Source organism: Diaporthe citri (genome assembly GCF_014595645.1).
Source record: "Diaporthe citri strain NFHF-8-4 chromosome Unknown scaffold_4, whole genome shotgun sequence".
Lineage (NCBI taxonomy): Eukaryota > Fungi > Ascomycota > Sordariomycetes > Diaporthales > Diaporthaceae > Diaporthe > Diaporthe citri.
The window spans coordinates 5,235,875-5,255,938 of record NW_025064849.1 but is presented as its reverse complement, the minus strand read 5'-3'; the positions used below and the strand labels follow the sequence as shown (position 1 = coordinate 5,255,938).

Genomic DNA, 20,064 nt, shown 5'->3' with positions numbered 1-20,064 from the left:
CTCAATAGCTTCGCGATACATAGTTTCATACGTCTCCGCTAATCCACCAGTGAGGATATACATCTTTGGGAGATACTCATACAACGAGTCAGCCAGTGCTCCGAGGGTGAACCGGTTGTCGCTGTTGACCGTCTGCTGTTGGAAGTTGATCTGCCTAGGCCACATCCCAGGCAGGAGAGACTCGTCCTGGGTTCGGTATAGGAACTCGCGGACCCGGTCGACAACGCTCCAATACTTATCCTCTCGCGTAATTTGTGCCAGCCTAGTGAATTCCAGGCACAGAGAGGATGGTGATGCGCTGGGATCAAAGGTGCCGGCCACTTGTTGTCCGGTTCGGGCATTGTTCCAGTCGATCCAAAATCCTGTCAATTGATCGAGAAGTTAGTTTAAAAGATCATCCATGTGAGAGATCCTGTGCTATGAAAAGACGATTTCCAATCCCAGAGAACTAGCACTCCCGTTATATGCTTGGATCCACAGGTCTTACCTGGCATGCCGTTTGGGGTATCGAAAGCCATGTACAGCATATCACCCAACTCTATAGCCTTCAGCAGCAAAGCATTCTCCCCACTGAGATCATACGCGCTGAGAAGACCACCCAGGTGTCTAATAGTGGTCTCGAACAGGTTGGCGGCAGTCTCCGTGGTATTCGCCCAGTCTAGCTCGACTGCAACCTGTGCTGCTTGATAGAAGTCGTCATATAGGCTATAGCCCGTGGGGTCTGACAGTTAGCTATGTCTGCAGATGTTGAAAAAGAAAAAACGAAACCTACGCACCCCATGATCCAAAGCGTATCCAGACTGTCAACCAACGTGGCTGCCCACCCGCCAAACGTGTTCTTTCCACCCCCGGTCACCGGACGAACCTCATCCCAAGTCCAGGCCTGCTGCTTATAAGCGTTCCATGACCGCGAAAACATACCCTTGACTGCCGCTCTGCGTTCCCGCGTCTCCTTGGTATCTTGGAATAATTTCGGTGCCGCCTGCACTTGAGGTAGAGTCTTTGGTTGACCTGTTGGCAGTGGAGTTAAGGACTCTGATGGGAAAAAGAGATGGGCACCAGCCCAGTCAACCAAAGACGCCTTGAGTTGAAGCGGCTCGTGATATTTCGGCAGAGTTGGTGCATCCGAACCAAAGTTGGGTGTTCGTTGCAAGACGAAGAACAGAAAAACAGCCACAGCAATCAATACCGTATTCGAAGGGTGCCGCCGCCTTGCCAGGCCCAGCAACATGTTCGGCTCGTGCTTGCACACCCGCACGAGACTGGAATCCGGTGTCGCCGTTGACGGCCCCTGACAGACACGAACGCCGGTTTGCAAGCTGAGAAATTTGGCGTCAGGAGCTCAGAACTCGTTCATGCTTGAAGATTGGTATCAAGAGTTGAGAATCCAGGGGCCCACGATGTCATCTGTCATGAATTCGCTGAAGTGCAGTGGATCCCGGATGAGGAAACACAGTCCCATCGGATTATGGGGTGCAGGAGCCGCATATGCTCCGCTCCTTCCTCACAAGCCGCGCCTTCCGTTTGCTCACAGCTCCTTCTGCTTTAAGCCGTCCCAAAAACCATTCGAGCGGCTTATTTTCTGAGCAGCTTATCAAAACAAGCTGTTTTTGAGCTGCTTGTCGTTCATTTGAGCAGTGTATACGTGGCTCGTTTGCCGTGAGTGGGACATACGCGGCTTGGGAAGGCGTACATACCGCTGATGAAATTAGGCATGCGACGGTACTGCACCAAGACTATAAAGATCGGTATGTGGGAATAGCTCCGGGCTTATCCCATATTCCAGACCACTTTTATGGCCCAATTCTGGGGGAACGAGTCGTTGTCAGGGATGAATAGTAAGATAACTCCGGCAGACATCCTGCGTGCTTGGATGGGGCTCTGTGGACCCTGCCGAAACGAACCACTCAAACGCCCCGACAACCGCCAGAACACCCGGCTCGCATTTCGCTTCCATGCAGTCGGTGATGCCTGGACAAGCGCAGCATTGGAACTGGAGAACGTTGACTCAGCTCGGCTGTAGAATGTGTCCGGTGCGGCCCCAGTGCTTCTCTAGCAAGTCCAGCTCAAGTTTCCATAAGATCGTGTATTCCGAAGTTATTCAAAGACAGTCTTATAAATCTTCCACCCCGACCTTGTTCATGCAGTGGTAAATTTATATGCCCATTGACACTGAGACTCTAAGGCTCAAATAAGGCAGATGGGTAACGGCTTCACGAGGGTGGGTTGGTAAAGTAAAAACAGTTTGATAGTGGCTTTTGTGTAATTTTCTTCCCTTTCCTTTCTTCTTTCTTGTCATTATGAACCATCCTTACGATAGGATTCTGTTCGAAATGAGCTTATGCATTAGTAGCTACCAATCAGGGGGGGCTTTGTTCTTCAGTCGAGGAGGGGTTGCAAAAGAGGTCCTTTGAAGGAAAATGGCACAAGTTCTGCCGTCCTCATTTAGGATAAGAGACTGTTCTAGCAAATGGAATATCAGATTTTATGATCCTACCTCGTATGTCACTGTTCCCATCCTTTCCCCAATCTTGATTTCTGCTGTGATATCTCACAAGACACGGTGACTCTGCAGGCCGGGATTATTTCAGGTGGGTGTGATGATTGCAACCGCTATTGGCCCACGAAACCTGTCGACTGCTGCTCTTGTACACAAGCGCATATAGCGCTGACTTAAAAGATTCTGAGCTATTATTCGTCTACTCGCTGCCTGGTAAGGCGTCATGCGAACTGTGTCGCTTTTCGCACTCAGGTAGTTGACAGCTGGCAGGGTAAAATGTGGCCAATTTATCGAAACCCAGCGTGTGACGGGTGAGCTATCTCCATGAAAGCTTCTGCATCCGTGGAATGACTGGGGACAATCCAGCACACAAGCCATGATGGACGTTGCAGGACTCGTTCTGGCACTCCCGCAGGTAGCTTGTAAGACCATCGCACTACTGGTAGAAGTCCACGAAGCCTCTTCAGAAAGAACAAAGGTCCGTCAGGAAGTCGCCAGCCTTCTGTCCAGGATCCTAGAATTCAAAGCCTCCTTAGATGGTCCAGTTTTCGCTGGATCGGATACATGGGCTTTGGGATTTTCAGATCAGGCAATCCAACAATTGACAGAAGAGCTTGATAATCTCTGTAAGAAGTTGGAACAGGCCTCAAATTCAAGAGTTAAGCAGGCTGTATCCTCCGTCTTCTGGTTCAAAGACAAAAAGGATGTCGTTCGCATTCTTGACAAGGTGGCTAGGGTGAAACAGGATATCGACTTGGCCATCAGTGGAAATAACTTGTAGGAAGAAACAACTGGCAGATATTATTGTTTGAAAAGTCATGTTGACAATCTACTGCAGGGCCCTGGCTGTGAAGACTAGTCAGAGAATAGAGAAAACCCATGCGGCGGTTGAAGACCTTCAGGCCGTAAAAGCAAGTAAGCTAAATCACATTTAGACTCCTTGACGGGCTTGTCAAATTTTCAGAAGTGCTGACAGGGGACTAAAAGGCAAAAGTACATGTGCGATAACAAATTGGCTCTCGCCATTGGATTTTCTGAAGGTTCAAGAGCGACTCTACAGAGCTGCACAGCCTGGAGCTGGAAAATGGCTATTCGATCACTCAGTCTTCAAATCTTGGGTGTCATCACCAGGAGCTGTTTTGTGGTGTCCTGGAATTCGTGAGGGAATATGCTCCGAAGTTCTAATGGTTTGCAGTGCTAACTTGTCGACTTGCAGCAGGAGCTGGCAAAACAGTGCTCACGTGCGAAGACCCTGTGATGAAATCAAATTTGGCTGCCCGGCTAACGATACCACAGATCCATTGCAGTCGAATGGCTGCGGCAGCGTTTTCGGAGTGGTCCAGCCGTCAACGTAGCTTGCGCCTACTGCGAGTACAAGGAAGCAGCGACTCAAAATGTTCAAAATCTGATTATGGGACTTTGGCGACAACTCATCGACCCGAGTGCCGAACATAGTTCTCCGGCGACAAAACTGTGGACCGACATGGATTCCGGTCAGAAGCAGCGTGGCGAGGTCCGAACCGGCAGATTGCTCGAGATCGTTGAGGCCGAAATGCAGAAATCCTCGCGCATCTTTTTCCTGGTCGACGCCTTGGACGAGTTTCCGGAGGCCTCGCAACAAGAGCTGATTTCCTCGCTAAAATCGTTGCAGTCAAAGAGCCATTGCAATTTGATGGTCACTTCCCGAAAGCTCGATAGCATTGCTCAAATATTTGACAAGGACCCAGAGATTCAGATTGACGCCCAAAATGACGATCTGGTTACGTACATTACGGCTCGAATTCAAGAAACCCCCTTTCAAAAGGTCAAGCAGAAATATGCCGCAATGGAAGCAGATGTCCTGAAGGAGGTCATCCCGAAGTGCGACAAGATGTTTCTCCTCGCACGATTGTACATGGATAGTCTGTCCAACCAGACCCGAGTTAGCCATTTCAAGAATGCATTAAAGACTCTTCCAAGCGGTCTACAGACCATGTACGACGACGCCTTAAACCGGATAGCGGCCGATGTTCCCCACACAGAGGACGCTCTCAAGGTTCTCTACTGGGTATCCTTCGCGAAGAGGCCGTTGGCTGTTGATGAGCTCATCCATGCTCTCGCTGTCACCCTTGAAGACAAGGACTATGACGCTGACAACGAACTCCTGGACGAAATCACATCGATATGTGCTGGGCTCCTAATTGTCGACCCAATAAGCTGTGTTGTACGCCTCGCTCATCACACGACTGATGAGTATCTCAAGGAGACGCAAACAAAAAGTTTCCCAGGCATCTCGAGTCACATGACATCGGTACTGCTAACGTACGTCTCTTTCGATGCCTTCAAAACTCAGGCTGCCGTGACGAGGGCCGATGCTGGCAATACTCTTCGTCAGTATCCCTTGCTCGAGTATGCAGCCACAAATTGGGGCCATCATTTTTCCGAATCGGATGACCTGGGCACTGGGATTAGACCGCGAGCCCTTGAGTACCTGAAGCCTCCCCACAGGTTCTCTGATTTTCTCATCAAGGAGATAATCGAGAAGGAACACGGTGCATCCCTTCCAGGGAGTATTAATGGTACTCATGTCGCAGTCGTATTCGATTTGCAGGAATTCACCCCGGATCTACAAGCGTCTGGTCTTTAAGAAACGAAGATAGAAGGCCCTATGCCCTCGCCACTCTGGACCGCTGCCATGTTCGGCAAAGCCCATGCTGTCGAGCTTTTGATAGCAGGAGGGGCAGACGTCAACGGAACTTCTGGGTATCTCGTCAAAGCTCTGCACCGGGCAGCTGGAACCGGCGGCAGCCTTGAGATTTGCAGGCTTCTCATTGAACATGGAGCAGATGTCAACGCGCCATTCGCAACCGATCCCGTGTATGAAAGTGATGTGACGTGGATTCGTCTGCAGACTCCCCTGCACGAGGCAGCCTGGCATGATAACCCAAAGATAGCAGCACTCCTGCTAGCAAAGGGCGCGGACATGTACGCGATGACCTCAGATCACGAAACGCCTTGGGACTTTGCGGTACACTGCCGATCATTTGCAACCATAGATGTCTTGATTGAAGCTTTCCGAGGACCGGGACATTGGAGCAAAATGATTATCCGTTCTTTGGTGCGATCGGGATCTACGGAGCTCATAAATTCAATGATCCAGAAAGGGCTAGACGTCAACGAGATATCCCGCCACGGAAAGAGAGCACTTGACTTGGCACTAGATATTGGCGACGAAAATGTCATCACCGTCCTGCTTGAGAACGGAGCCGTCTCACATTATCCATGGAGCCAAACCCAAATGGAAGTTGCAATATTCTCAGACAGACCGTGGTTTGACCTCTTGTGCCGGGCTTTGTTTGAAGACCGGCTAAATTGGCAACCCAATGCCCAAGGAGAGAACACTTTTGAGGAAAGGTCCTGGCAGCCACCGCTCATTATCACCCGGGAGTCTCCCATCGAGCCGCATCTTCGTCTAACCGTCCCCGGAGATATCGTCCTCCCGGTCAAGACTATTGTTTTCAAGACCGTGTCCCTCGACCAAGGGTGGAGTGATGTCCAATATGATCACGGCACCTACAGTAATTCCCAAACCTTCTTCGACTTTATGGTAAGCTTGCCGGATAGAATTGGAGTCGACAGCAGGGAGCGATTGATGTCGCCGATTCGTTCCACGGACACTATCCACATATCAAATCTGCATGCTTCACCAACCTGGAGGTCCCATACCAATATCTGGGATCGGACGGGGGTTTCAGCGGAGATAAAGAAATGCATGGACAGAATCACTCACGGGAGCACAATCGAAATCACGGCAAGGGCAGGTTATCTTGGCTGGCAGAAGCATGTTAGTAAGATCAGAGTGGACATATATGGGAGCAAGCCATCCCACGAAGCAACTGGGTAAGGGCCTAAGGTTGTGGGATATGCATACATTAAGGAATGCGGCTGTTCCGTTGATTTGTTTTTGTTTGCATTTACAAGTTTTCTTTGCATACGATAACTTTTCTTCTTAAGATAAGGTTAAGGATCGCAAATTTTGAGGGAATCTAAATAATTATTGTCAAACTGCTACTATTTTGCTTGACCAAAGCTTCATCTGCTGAGCTGTACCCAATCGAAAATAAGAAAGAAATCTGACAGGCGACGGCCTACCTGGCTCAGACCTTGGTCACTGCCCCATCAGCTGGAGTGTTTAGAAAACCTGTCGAAAGGCAGTTCTCTGTTATAGTGCAGTTCGATATTGCAGCCACAGAAAAGGGGTCGCTGTGAGTGGCCAATTTACCGAGGTTGACGCATCAAGTTTGGTGAACCAGGCAGAGAGTCCAGGCAAGGGAAGGGAAAACAAAATTTCAGCCCTGTGTTAATCATCTCAAGAAAAAAGTTTAAATGAATAGCCCAAACCAGAAAGTGAATTCGGAACCGGCCGGAAGGTGACAATAAGTCATGGCATGAAAATCCTTGAGGTGCAACTCGTATCCCGCCCTCTCTTTCTATGTGCGTGTGCCCGAACCCTGGGAAAAGGGCCGATCCCCTGGAACGAGGACCTCGGCCCTAGGCACGCAGTACCGGGATTGAGAAACCAGGGTTGAAAGTCATGTCAAGCGCGCAATTTTGCGCTGGTATGTGCGTTTGGATTTTCTTGCCTGGAAATAGGCACGATGGGGCTGAGATGGGTGGTGTTCTGATGGTACGGAACCCACCCGGCTGATTGGAAGGGGGGTGGAGCCGCGGCATATCGCGAGCACGTGGGCGATTGTCTCGACTTCCGAGACCCTCGCACGCAACGCAACGACACCTCGCTATGCAAATCTTTCACTCTCCACCATGCTGACTCGAAGGGGGAACATACCACGAACCTGCGATGATCTGCAACGCGTGTTTTCCTAATGTCTGCTGGCCAAATATAGCGCAGAGCAGAGTCGTCGTCTGCCCCTGCAAGCACCAGAGCAGGGGCACCCGGCCTCGCAATCCTCATTTCGGCCAGCCCAGCGGAGATGCGGTCAGCCTGTAAGGGTACGGCATCGCCAAGAAAAAGCTTGAGCGGCAATGTGGATGGGATCTTGTGCAATGCCGCGCCGGCGGGCGCCATGCCGCAGGCGGTTTGGCCTTGGCGGAATGCAACAAGTGTCGTGTGACTAGTTGCCTTTTCCAGCCGTCTGGCCAACTTCAAGTGTCCGAGTCATCAATGCCTCAGGACTGCTGCGGCAGATAGAGGCAAAGACGGCAGCGAGAGAGAAGGAGACGGATTGGGGACGAGGGAGAGGAGTTCAGAACCGTCGGCGAGGGCGTAGACGTTCAATACCTCCCCCCGGGCCCCCGGAGGCGAAATTCATGCTCTCGCCGGGCGCCGACTCCGACGCGGTGAGACTCGCCTGTCTCGACGGGGCGCCCGGTCTCAGGGGATCGGGGACATCATTTCATGCATGATGTGCATGACTGCCCGCCCCTGGCGCTCGAGGTCGAGCACCGCCTGCCCATGACCTACCGACCTATGCATGCCCTGCCTGACTGGCACCCGAAAGTAACCCCCATGCATCCGCGCCAACGCTGCAGGCAACGCAGATCCAGGCGCAGATGCAGCATCGATTTGAGGGATGCTACCTCGATGATGCTGCTCGGTGACCAGGACAAGTTGGTCGCTCGAGTATGCTTTCCCCATGCCCACCACCAGAGCAGAGAGATGGTCCGGTGCGTCGGCGGGCACGATCAAGCAATGCTTGTAGCTCTATCGACGATGTCAGGTCAAGCTTTGTGGCTCTCTTGGCTCTTGGCTCGCCGTTGTGATAGACGTCAAGCAGTGGAGAGGGATGGACATCCGGCTGGGCAAACATCTGGGCACATCCAGCTCGACTCGGTCCAGCTCGCACCGTCAATCCTGCCCATCTCTTGCCCATCTTGCCCGTCGCGTCCAATTCTGACGCAGACGGCATGTCACCGACCTCGCCTCGATGCAAGTATCGTGCCTTCCGTACCTCTCTGTCGTCTGTCGCGCCATTCCCCCCCCCCCCTCGGAAGCAACATGTCAGATTCCTGCATCCATCCCCTCAGGCAAGTGTCCCCGTGTCGTCGCGTCGCAGCCTCCAGGCCGTCTTAAAGCCGAAGCAGGAAAGGCAGGGTGGGACGAACGAATGCATGCACTGCGCTGCTGCTTCCGCCGTACCGGAGAGGGAGCCTCGGTGGTTGCATCGTCACACGTCCCCAGGGGCGGTGGTGGCCTACGAACAGTAAAGCCGGGGAAGCGACGAGATGTCGTCGAGCTCGGACGTCCTGTCAACGGCGCACGTGTGGTCATTTAAGGTTTGTGATTGGGCAATGCGCGGCTGGGCGATCCCCCACCTCCAAGCCCCGAATGAGGGAAGGAGCCAGCTGGCCCCTGGCAGCAGAAGGCGGGAGGGGGGCTGCCAGCCTGCAGGTTGGTGCAGGGACTCCCTGCTGAAGAGATTGTGTGGGGCAGGGCAGCCGCGGGTACGTACCTTCTGCTTTTTTTGCAGCGAGCGTCGTGCGGTCAGTCATGTCAGGTCGGGGCAGGACACACTGCGGCACTTTATTACTGGCACTGTGCGTGTCGCAGTGGCCAAAATTCGATAAGGTTGTGCCGTGGATCTGTCGTGATCCCGATATCGAATCGAAAGTCACAGTCAATTCGTCCTGCAAATCATTTGTGTACGAATAAGATCAATCACCTGCAGCCAAGGTGGGCCGTAGACCGACCACAGGCCGCAGGTTGGCGCATGGCGCATGGCTTCGGCTCAAATTGGCTCCCGGATGACTGGGCGCACAGAGTTTTGAGGTTCCTCTGGTCCTCGTTCGAAACACAGGGCTGGCCGAGTTTAGAAACAATCCATTGTTCATGAATCAGGAGCTGATTGGGCATTTTTGTGCTTCTGCCTGTACGACTGCGCGCTGCACTACCGTAGTGTACTAGTATCAACGTGGTAGGTACGTGCCATGCTTTTCTTACCATGGCATCGGGACGGATGGATATTATGATATGAATAGGCATGGTGGTGGTTATGGGGAAGGGATCAGGGTTGCTGGACCCCAGATGGGACTTGGTGATCTGGTGGAAAAGGAGGCGTTTTACCCAGGCAGATCACTCAGCACTTGGATGGCTTTAGATGCCATGTTAAGCTATCTGCTGTCCACTGAGGTGTCGTCGATTAGACGCGTGTCTCGACGACAGGACCACTCGTCTTGCTGGCCATGGCGAAAGCATACACAGTAGTCGAGACAAATGCCTCGATTTTGGGTTGGACCGAGCTGAACTGGATGATTTCAAGCTTGGATCGAGATGGCTCAATCATCGGGCAGAGACCCAAGCCATCATTGGATTCTCGCCTCATCTCATCTGCGGTGTTGCCAACGCGCGTTCAGAGTTCGTTCAGGGTCGTGGCCAAGATGGTTGGATGCCAGAAAGAGACACCGAGGCAGACCTGCCAGAGTGACATCAGTCCGTCGCTGCCGCACCGCCGGCAACAAGCTTTCGGCGCCAACCCCCTTGGCAGAAACAAGCCGTGTGCCGATTTGACTGCGATTCTTGATTAACCTCCAACTTGCTCCTAGCTCCGCTAGGGCTTGTGCTTGTTCCCGTCGATCAGAAGGACGGACGCCTGACAATTTCTAGACCAAAAAAGCCAGCGAGAAAAATGCCCCGGTTGTCGGTCAGGCTCAAGCCAAAAGCGTCGCCATGTCCACGTCGTCGTTCCAGCTCGTAATCGCCCACAATTGTGCCTCCCAATCGGTCTGCACGGCTCCATTTAGCCACCGCGCAGCAGCTTGCCTCGCTTGAGCTCGGTGCAGCTTCTGGCCCTCGTTCCATCGCGACGCTCCACTTTTCTCACCTATTCTGTGGAGCCCCTGTGCCTGCTGGTGGGGTCCCTACACAGTGAACCTTTTTCCTTTACTATTTTCCAGGGTTCACCTCACCCACTCGTCGCATCGCACCGTATACTACCGGCCAGCCGACTTCCTGGCATCCTGGACCGCACGTAGCTCCAGCTCCGCGAGGGGCCACCCTTCCGCCTCGCCCAGCTAGACCAGGGCCAGTCGCCGCATCTGCCCGTCTTTCTTAAAAACCTCCCATCCTCCCCGTTCTCTACCCTCGCGTCGGCTCTTTTTTCCTGAGCTCTGCAGCCAAGACCACCGCTCTCCCTCTGAGGCTTCTCTCGCCCATCTTTGACTCAAGGGTCTTCCCCCCAAGGCCTTCACACCACCTCGACACCATCACTGTCGCAGGGAGCGGCAGCCAGGAGGGCGCGCGCACATTACACCCTTGGAACCCCCCCCCCTCTCCAACCCCTCCATATATATCCGCCTCTCCTCCCCAACCGCCAACATGTCGAACTTCCTCGCCCACGACAAACACCACAACCCCTCCACAGGGCAGATCCCCGTGCCCCACGGGCCGGAGACCGGCGATGAGGGCTACAACTACCCGCCCCACGCCGGCGTCACCTCCGACGAGGAGCGCCAGATCTTCAACTACATCACACATCCGGACGACAGCTACACACCAGAGGGCGTCTACTGGGCCGACCTGCCACTGTCCAAGCGCATCAAGTTCGTCACCTCGGTCGACAATGCCGAGGCCAAGAAGGAGCTGTCCCAGATCGGCACCATGATGAAGAAGGACCCTCTGAGCCCTCTGAGCTGGTACTGGCACAACGCCATTCTTCCAGGGGCCGGTCTTGGCCTCGAGGGTTACGTCCTGTTCTCAATCGGAAACCTGAGCAGCTACTTCGCCGCCACGGATGGCTGGAAGGAGTGCTGGGGTAGCAAGACGGACGACGGCGAGTGCTCTGTAAACTGGATCGCCGCTGTCACCTACCTCGAGGTTGTCGGTATCATGGTCGGTCAAGTTGCTGTCGGTGTGAGTACTCGAAACACTCTTTTCGTACAGTTTTCGGAGAAAGCACCTCGCTGACCTCTCTTCTGCAGATTATCGGTGACTGGGTTGGTCGGCGGTTCGGTCTGATTCAGGATGCGCTCATTATGGTTCTCGGTCTCGTCATGCTTACCGCCTCCTGGGGCACCACCCTTGAGGGCTGGGTCATCTGCTACGCCTGGTCCCTGTTCGTCTACAGCTTCGGTGTCGGTGGCGAGTACCCAATGACCGCGACGTCCTCTATGGAAGGTGCTGTGGGGGCCGGAAAGGTTTCAACCCGCGAGGACCGCCTGCACCGTGGCCGCAAGGTCACCACCGCCTTCCTGATGCAGGGCTGGGGCCAGCTCGCCAACCAGGCCCTGCTGATCATCCTGCTGCTCATCTTCCACCACGGCCAGGGCGACGGCCCCTACGGTGCGCAGAGCACCCAGGTCGTCTTCCGCCTGTCCTTCGCCATCCCCGCCGTCGGCACCCTCTGGCTCGCCTACTACCGTGCCTACAAGATGCCCCAGGCATCGCGGCAGCTGCAGATCGCCAAGAAGAAGAACAAGGTCACGGGCTACGACGTCAACTCGCTGCGCCTGACCTTCAAGTACTTTGGTGGTCGGCTGCTGGCCACGGCCGGCTGCTGGTTCTGCAACGACGTCTTCTTCTACGGCAACAAGCTGTTCCAGTCGCAATTCATCGAGGTCATCAGCGACAACTCCAAGTCGGTCATGACCAACTGGATCTGGAACCTGTACAACATCATCGTCGCTCTCGCTGGCTACTACCTGGCGTCCTTCCTGATCGACAACAAGCTGTACGGCCGCAAGAACATGCAGCAGATCGGCTTCCTGGTGTGCTTCCTGACCTTCGTGATCCCGGCCTTCAAGCTCGACTACTACACCTCGCCCGCGGGTATCCACTCCTTCCAGGCCATGTACTACCTGTCGTCCTTCTTCAACCAGTTCGGCCCCAACGCCGTCACCTTCCTGGTGGCCGCCGAGGTATTCCCCACGCCTGTCCGCGCGTCGGCGCATGGTTTCTCAGCGTGCATGGGCAAGGCCGGCGCGCTGCTGGCCTCGGTGCTGTACAACTACATCGACACGCAGATGCGATTCTACGTGGTGCCCTGGTTCGGCCTCGCGGGCATGGTCATGACGTGGCTGTGGCTGCCCGACACGACGGGGCTGGACCTCAAGGAGCAGGAGCGGCGGTGGCGGTACATCCTCGAGGGCCGCGAGGAGGAGTACCACGGCATCGCGGTGCACCCGAACCACCTCAGCCTGTGGGAGCGCTGGATGGGCGTCGGCAAGCACTACAACCCGGACCTCGACCTGAAGCAGAAGATCGAGGACCTGCGCCGCGACTGGGAGGCGCAGGAGGCCGAGAAGCGCGAGAAGGAGCTCAAGGGCGAGCAGGTCCTGGCCGACGACGAGTTCACCGACGAGGCGCACGCCTACTTCCAGCGCACCAGCTCGCGCGACGGGGCTGTCGGCGGTACTGAATCGGGCAACGGCGTGTTGACGAGTGAAAAGGTCGACGAGAAGCTCCGTGATTGACAGCGCTGATGGGAGCAGCACGCCCACCGAGAAGAGGGCTTGATTGTTTTTTCCATCAGACTAGTTGATTGTTTATTTGTTTGGATACCTGATGGTAGTATATAAAATAGATACTAAATGTGTACCATCTCGAACAAAACATGTGCCTTTCACTTGTGCAGTCTGTGAAATGTCTTGTTATAGCAGGTTCAGGCGAGCCAGAAAACACACAGTAGGGGAAGAATTCCAACAGAGCCGACAAGCCCTAGACGCCCACTTACTTGTATTGATGGCCCGGCTGACATCTGGATGCTTATTCAGCAAGGCAAAGAAAATTGTCTTGGAAGTACTCCAAAGCTAGGGTCCGTTCTTCATTTTTGAGATTAATATAGGCCTAAGGTCTCCGAAGGCGCGTCTACGACGTGTTAATCTTATAGAGTATAGCGGAAGTCGGGATGGTTCTCGCCAAGCTTGTCCTGTTCCTCTTGAGGCAGCTGACGGAGATAGTCTCGCTTTCCAAGATCGCGCTGCCTATTCTCGTATGCACAGCAGATCCACATGTTGGCGGCGGCAATGATGCCCAAAATCTGGAACGCGATGCATGTAGAAATACCGGGGACGTACTGGGGCCCGTCCTTGGAAGGGAAGACGACAGCCGAGATGATGCCACCCAGCTGGCCAACTGATCCGGCATAAGCAGCGATGGTACCTCGCTTCGTCGAGCTCGTGACTTGATTGGCACTACGTTGGAAAAAAAAAAAAGAGATATTACTGAGACGTTCTAAATGCATAGGAATGGCTTACTGTGCGGCAGACTTACCACCATGAAATCGAGAGAGGCTGAACAATGTAGATGCCAATGGCAGCAAAGTAGATACCGATGTATCTCATCGCGCCAGTCAAGAACATCACAAGGAACAAACCTATGATGCTGAGAGAAAAGCCAAAGACGCAGAAGATGCCTCGCCTTTGGATCCGGTCAGACCAGATCCCAAGAGCAACCGAGACGATGCCAGAAGCAACACGAGGCGGCGCAGACAGCAGGTTCGACTTCAGGTCGCCCCATCCAAAGGTACGCAAGATGGTGGGCTGGAAGACGGAGATGGAGTACGCAGTCGTGCAGACGGCCAAGTACAGCACGCCGCTGCTGAGGACCTTCCAGTCCCTGAGCGAGTCGACGACGCCCCTGGCCGTCATCTTGTCGTGCGGCATGCCACGGTTGTCGGCCTGAAGCCGGCGGATGGCCCACTGCTTCTCGGCCTCGGTGAGAAAGGTGCTGTCCTCCGGGAAGGGCGGGACATAGACCCAGGCGAGCAGGGCGGCCAGGCACGTGACGGTCCCCTCCATGAAGAAGATCCACCGCCACCCCGAGATGCCTCGCACGCCGTCGAGCGAGCCCAGGCCGGCGCCCAGCAGGCCCGAGATGGTGCCGGCGATGTCGTTGGCGACGAAGAAGAAGGCCATGGGGGTGAGCAGCTCGTGCCGCCTGTACCAGCCGGAGATCAGGTACATGCAGCCGGGGAACATGCCGGACTCGAAGATGCCGACGAAGATGCGGGAAACGAGCAGTCCGGCAAAGTTGTGGCAGAATCCAGCAAATGTGATTGTCACTATCGTGGTTGTACGGGAGACGTTAGCCTTGGGTGTTTCAACAGAGTGGGAAAATCCATCTGATTTCGTGAATACGACTGGACTACGATACATTACTCCCACGGGCTTTTCCCAATTCACTATTGTGAAAACGTGGCTATTGGCCAAAAGGAATACTGATCTGCCTGCTGGATTGGAAACCGAGTACAATACGTACTGTGGCTCAAGGTCGATCTACTGAAAAGTGATAATTGAACCAGAAGGATGACTTGGACTTGGAAATGGGATGAGAGAGAGGTTGTTCTTACAGCCCCATCCGAACATGATGACACCTATGAACTTGCGAGGCTCGACACGGTTGAAGACGTAGTTCGCAGGCAGTTCGAGGATGATGTAAGGGATGTAAAAGACTATATGTGGCTTAGTTAATGCCTTTTTATCGATGAAAATGGTTCGCGCAACTCACCGAGTACGACAATGTTGTACTGGTAGCCGCTCATATCCAAGTCTTTCTCCAAGTTCCAGAGTCGAGCGTTTCCAATGTTGACTCGGTCGAGAAAAGTCAGCATGTAGAGAAACTGCAGCAAGGGGATGATGCGCCAGTCAACCTCGCGCAGAATTCTCTTGGCCTCAACCGGATCTGTTTCGGTGTTGGTCGCCGGATCCATCAGCGGCAACGCTTTCGACATGATGAATGTCTTGCTCCTCGAAGGCCCAGAGAAGGCCGTTGGGGCTGAGTTTCTGGGGCCGTCATAGAGTACTACAGCGCAGCAGCTCGTTGGAGTAAGAAAGTCAGAAGAAAGACGACAGAGGGGAGTAAATCCAAGTGACAGGTCTTTCTGGGACTTGAGCAACGAATGATCAACCACGAGCGTCAGCTTACCTCATTCTCACCTCAGGGGAAACATAGAGAGATGAAGAATGATATGGACGCGCGGTGTCTTTCATCATCTGCGCATTTTTCCACGACTGGAAGAGTCGGGGTTCTTCTGGAGAGATGAGACAGACTGCGGCAATGGCAGTCGGCGGCGTGCATGGATGATCGATCTGCTTTGGTCTTGATCATTCGTAAATGTTTGCGAGGTATGACGATCCAACCTCGCCTGGAAGCACGCAAGTCCAAGAGATGAATGACCGATGGGAGTGGGGAAAGCCGGATGCGTGACTCCGAAGAATCGTGCTTGCAGTGTGTGTGGGGGGACATTGGATCTGCAACTTGAACCTGCAAGATGCCGCGATCAGATAAGCCTGAATTACCAATGGTTCCCGTAATTCGTCCTTGGGGGCATCGGGGCCCGCGTGAGGGGCGACGAGCATCCGGCCAGTCTTATTGTATCTTTATGCTGGGCGTTGGTAGTTTACGGACGAATTGACAGGATTCGAGACGGACCATGTCTACCCTCTTTCTTTACTGCCCAAAGAACCTCTGATCAAACAAAGGGAGTCCATACTTTTGACGTTTATAAAGATGCCTCACGTAGCACGAGCTCTCAACGTCCTCGTGGTCGGAGGTGGCCTCGGCGGTCTTGCCACCGCCCTGGCCCTGCAAACCGATGGTCACTTAGTCCGCGTTATCGACGCCGTCCCTGAGTTTGCGGAGGTTAGTATCCAATTTCTCTTACCTGATTCATAGCCGTGACCTAGTTATTGACAAATTTCCATCGAGGCTGGCGCGGGTATTCGCGTCCCCCCAAACTCGAGTCGTCTGTTGATGCGCTGGGGCGTTGGCGTCGAGAGCATGAAGAAGTCGACTTCAAGCCGTTACCAGTTTCTTCGGTGGGAGGACGGCTCCACGATGGTCGAGCTGCCCTTTGAAAATATTGTCGAGATCCACGGTGCTCCTTACTATCTGGTCCACCGTGCCGACCTACACGCCGCCCTTCTCGAGGCCGCCCAAAAGGCCGGGGTTGAAATCCTCAACAACAAGCGCGTCGTCTCGTACGACTTTGAAGCTCCGAGTGCCACCACTCAGGACGGCGAAGTCTTCGCTGCCGACCTCGTCATCTGCGCCGACGGCATCAAGTCGGTCGCCCGTCCGCTGCTGACCGGCCAACCCGACATCCCCCGTGATACTGGCGATGTTGCCTACCGCATCTTGATTCCAGGAGAGAAGCTACTGGCCGACGACGACTTGGCCGACCTCATCAACGACCCCTGCACAACCTCATGGTGTGGTCCCGACGCCCACCTGGTCGCCTACCCGATCCGCAACGGCGAGATGTACAACGTTGTCGTCTGCGCCACCTCGCACAACGAGACGACCGACGAGGTCTGGGTCGTCAAGGGCGACAACCGCGAACTGTGCAGCCGCTTCTCCAAGTGGGAGCCCCGTGTCCGGAAGCTCTGCGCACTCACAGGCGAGTTCATGAAGTGGCGTCTCTGCGACTTGCCCGACCTTACCCGCTGGGTCCACCCTTCTGGCAAGGCCGTCCTGCTCGGCGACAGCTGTCATCCCATGCTCCCTTACCTGGCGCAGGGTGCTGCGCAGTGCTTCGAGGACGCTGCCGTTCTTCGACAATGTCTCGCTCTCGATATCCCCCTCAGAGAGGGCCTGAAGCGCTATGAAGAGATCCGCATGCCCCGTGCTTCTCTCATCCAGGCCAAGACGCGTGAGCACCAGCACATCCTGCATATAGAGGACGGGGCCGAGCAGCGGAAGCGCGACGAGGAGATCAAGATCAACAACGAACAGAACCCCATCTTCTGGGGCTATGACGACCGCCGCAAGTGGCTCTTTAGTCACGATGCTGAGTTGCTGAACCATGAGGGGGCCGGGCGATTAGTTGTGCAGAGCACCACTGCTGCTGCTCATTAAGAATTAGCTTGCTTTTAACAAACCTTCCGATCTGCGAATAGCCTCCGCCTTCACAGACACACACACACACACACATATTGTAGCAGGAAAGACCGGAAAGCATTCGATTGTTTGTATTCGAAGTGGGCGTATGGATAAATTCTGGGTGCAGAAGGGGCCCCAGAGGACACCCTTTTTTAAAGACGTACGTACGCAGTACGTACCCTCCATTCACTATGCTAATATAAGCTGAGTGGCGAGCTTATGGATCAACCCCTGCAGGCTTGTAAGGGGATTAATATCATATGTGTGTTGCTCACAAAAGAAGTATAACACAATGATTAAGTTTCAAGTATCGTATTATTGCGCTTCTTGATCTAGGAAGTTCTGTATTAAGGTGGCGTAGAAGACAGATATCAGAGAGATTATCCCAATCACGTAGCCATCGCAGTGCTCATCTACGAGGAGATGGTCGGGTTGCAGGTCCTCAAGCCATTGGCTGAATTAGCTGGTGTCTGCAATTTAGTCAAGAGTTGAAGCCAGATTTGAGAAGCCGGAACACGTCTGAGTAGTATACTCTGCTTTATCAATTGTGTACTGGGGGTTGGGAAGCCATCCCGTAACGCATGGTCTTTCGTATTCTTGTGACCAGACCGACCCACTAGGGCTGAGCGCATTCCAAAATAAGGTCGAGCAAGGGGTTGTTAGAAGCGCCCCGACAAACACAGCGTAGTGGGACCGGCGTGAGACCTCACGTTGGTAGAGAAGCTGACCATTCAATAAACGGGAAATTAATCTGATATGCTCTGCTCACCCACCTGCTCGGTCACCGTTCGTTGCTCGCACCAAAAGTTGTCGAGATATCAGTTTCTTTGTAATGAGGTCGGTCAAGAGCCCATCTTCCAGGAAGCGGGCACTGACGGTCTGCCCAGGGGCGTGTTATTTGTTTCCCAAAATAAAATCCCTCAAGAATCGTTATCCAAGTGCACGCGAGCATATGAAGTACCTATCTAGTAAACATGGCAGAATGGATTTTACCATTTTCTTTTCAGGCCCCAGTCCCCCGGAAGGAGTGGTGGAGTGGGGATTCAATGGCCTTGGGGTTAGCGCCAGTCTACATCTGTACTGCCTCCTGTGGCAGTGTGCAGGTAACGTTCGATGCCGTGAAACCACACATGTTCTACTTTCATTGTGATTGGGCGGGACACAATTGTCAAAGTAAGCTGATCTACGCATCCTGAAGGAATATCCGACTTCGGAAATGCCCCAAGACTTTCAGGACTTGGGACACTCAAACACATACCAAGACCAATGTCCTCCTGTCTCTTAATGCTCTAGCTTTGCAAAACTTAGATCAGTTTGCACATGACCTTCGATTTCTAGCAGCAGGGCATATTCAACATCCTCAAGTGCTGAGTTGCATCATGCCCATCTTACCTCTCACTTATCAAAGCCGGGACATATCTTTCTCTGACTGGATTTCCCTGGTCACCCTCTGCCTAGCTCCACTGGTCGCTCACGTAGCTGCTGGTGCGCCTCAGCCATCTTACCTCACACGACGTCGCCTCCCAAAATGGCACGATCTACTCTGTCACTACAATCCCACCTCTATTCTTTGGAGATACTTTGCAGTCACGGACAGGAGACTAAGGGCGAAACACTGGGATGTGGCTGACATAGCAGCTGCCAATGCCCTGTTCTGGACGGACGCCGGCTGGGACGGCTCCGAGAAGGTAGCCGAACAGAGCTTGTCCTTCTGCTCACGCCTGCCCGCCCATGCCAGGACCGAAATCGCCTCTTGGGAAATGATCAAGACGGTCGTTGTAGGCCTCCAAGCCGCACAGGCTTTCTACAGCATAGGGGGTAGCCTGTTTGGGCCCGGGACTTCAAATTACATTTTTCGATTCGCCCTGGACAATATGTTCCTGCCTATCGGTTGCCTCGGCCTGTACATATTCTGCGCTGCGTTTTGGATCACTGACAACTTCGCCTTTATCGATGTTTCGGACCCGGGGTCGACCGCGGTTGGCCATCGGAGGGTCCTGCCAGAGCGACAGACCGTCTACGACAACAACAAGCTTTCGGTCCCGGAGACCCAGATTGAGGTCGCTGGGAGACTATCGCTAGATAGTTTCCTGGACCACCCAGCGGCAGCTGAGCATCACGGGTCCCGTTTCTTTCCGACGTCCCGATGGTCGAGCAGGGTCTTGCGCATCTGCTGGATCCTTCCGCTGTTGGCCTTGACAGCATTCTGCATCATCTACGCGGCACCTTGGTCCTTCTGGCATGACCGTGAATGGATAGGATGGATCATGCCTGCCTCAGCATTTACCATGGTCATCTTCTATCTCGTCGTTTTCGGCTGCTCGTCCCTGATCCTCCTCTACTACTTCATCCGCGGCGCGAACACGACAACGATCATTCCTTGCGCGTCAATGCTCTGGTATAAGATTTATACAATTGTCATCTCGGTTATGATGGCCTTGGTTCTTATTCTAGTAGCATTGGAGACTGCTAGAACGCCGTGTGGGTCCTATTCTGCCTGGCCCCCTGCGCAATGGCACGGGACAGCTTGTCCTCAAAAGATTCTTCCCGTTGGTCAGAACGAAGGCTCGGGTTTTGGTCTTGCGTTCCGATCACGCAACTCATCAGAAACAAGGGGTTGGACGGACGACGAATTCCGCGTACTGAATGTTACGGGAGTTTGTTTGGTGAGCAGTTGGAGCGAGGTCGCTCAGCGGGCTGCGGCATTTGGTTTGGCTTCGATGCTCGAGGCATAAACTTGAAGTGGCGG

At 53.9% G+C, this 20,064-nt stretch overlaps 6 protein-coding genes across 6 annotated transcripts; 5 read left to right on the top strand and 1 right to left on the bottom strand.

Annotated features, from left to right (window-relative positions):
- Positions 1-2,879: 2,879 nt before the first annotated feature.
- Positions 2,880-5,126, top strand: INS49_010535 (uncharacterized protein; the record flags this gene model as incomplete). The annotated part of the gene is made up of 4 exons (XM_043171260.1): positions 2,880-3,277; positions 3,339-3,415; positions 3,717-3,741; positions 3,797-5,126. The coding sequence occupies 4 exons, from the start codon at positions 2,880-2,882 to the stop codon at positions 5,124-5,126; spliced, it is 1,830 nt and encodes a 609-aa protein (XP_043025825.1).
- A 48-nt stretch (positions 5,127-5,174) lies between these two features.
- INS49_010534 (uncharacterized protein) lies at positions 5,175-6,331 on the top strand (the record flags this gene model as incomplete). Its single annotated transcript, XM_043171259.1, has 2 exons — positions 5,175-6,086; positions 6,329-6,331. The coding sequence occupies 2 exons, from the start codon at positions 5,175-5,177 to the stop codon at positions 6,329-6,331; spliced, it is 915 nt and encodes a 304-aa protein (XP_043025824.1).
- Positions 6,332-10,814: 4,483 nt separating this feature from the next.
- INS49_010533 (uncharacterized protein) lies at positions 10,815-12,907 on the top strand (the record flags this gene model as incomplete). Its single annotated transcript, XM_043171258.1, has 2 exons — positions 10,815-11,348; positions 11,417-12,907. The coding sequence occupies 2 exons, from the start codon at positions 10,815-10,817 to the stop codon at positions 12,905-12,907; spliced, it is 2,025 nt and encodes a 674-aa protein (XP_043025823.1).
- A 410-nt stretch (positions 12,908-13,317) lies between these two features.
- On the bottom strand, positions 13,318-15,165 carry INS49_010532 (uncharacterized protein; the record flags this gene model as incomplete). The annotated part of the gene is made up of 4 exons (XM_043171257.1): positions 13,318-13,609; positions 13,707-14,496; positions 14,785-14,886; positions 14,943-15,165. 4 exons carry the CDS (start codon positions 15,163-15,165, stop codon positions 13,318-13,320), a joined length of 1,407 nt encoding a protein of 468 aa, XP_043025822.1.
- Positions 15,166-15,944: 779 nt separating this feature from the next.
- INS49_010531 (uncharacterized protein) lies at positions 15,945-17,291 on the top strand (the record flags this gene model as incomplete). Its single annotated transcript, XM_043171256.1, has 2 exons — positions 15,945-16,076; positions 16,143-17,291. The coding sequence occupies 2 exons, from the start codon at positions 15,945-15,947 to the stop codon at positions 17,289-17,291; spliced, it is 1,281 nt and encodes a 426-aa protein (XP_043025821.1).
- Positions 17,292-18,694: 1,403 nt separating this feature from the next.
- On the top strand, positions 18,695-20,050 carry INS49_010530 (uncharacterized protein; the record flags this gene model as incomplete). The annotated part of the gene is made up of 1 exon (XM_043171255.1): positions 18,695-20,050. The coding sequence occupies one exon, from the start codon at positions 18,695-18,697 to the stop codon at positions 20,048-20,050; it is 1,356 nt and encodes a 451-aa protein (XP_043025820.1).
- Positions 20,051-20,064: the final 14 nt, after the last annotated feature.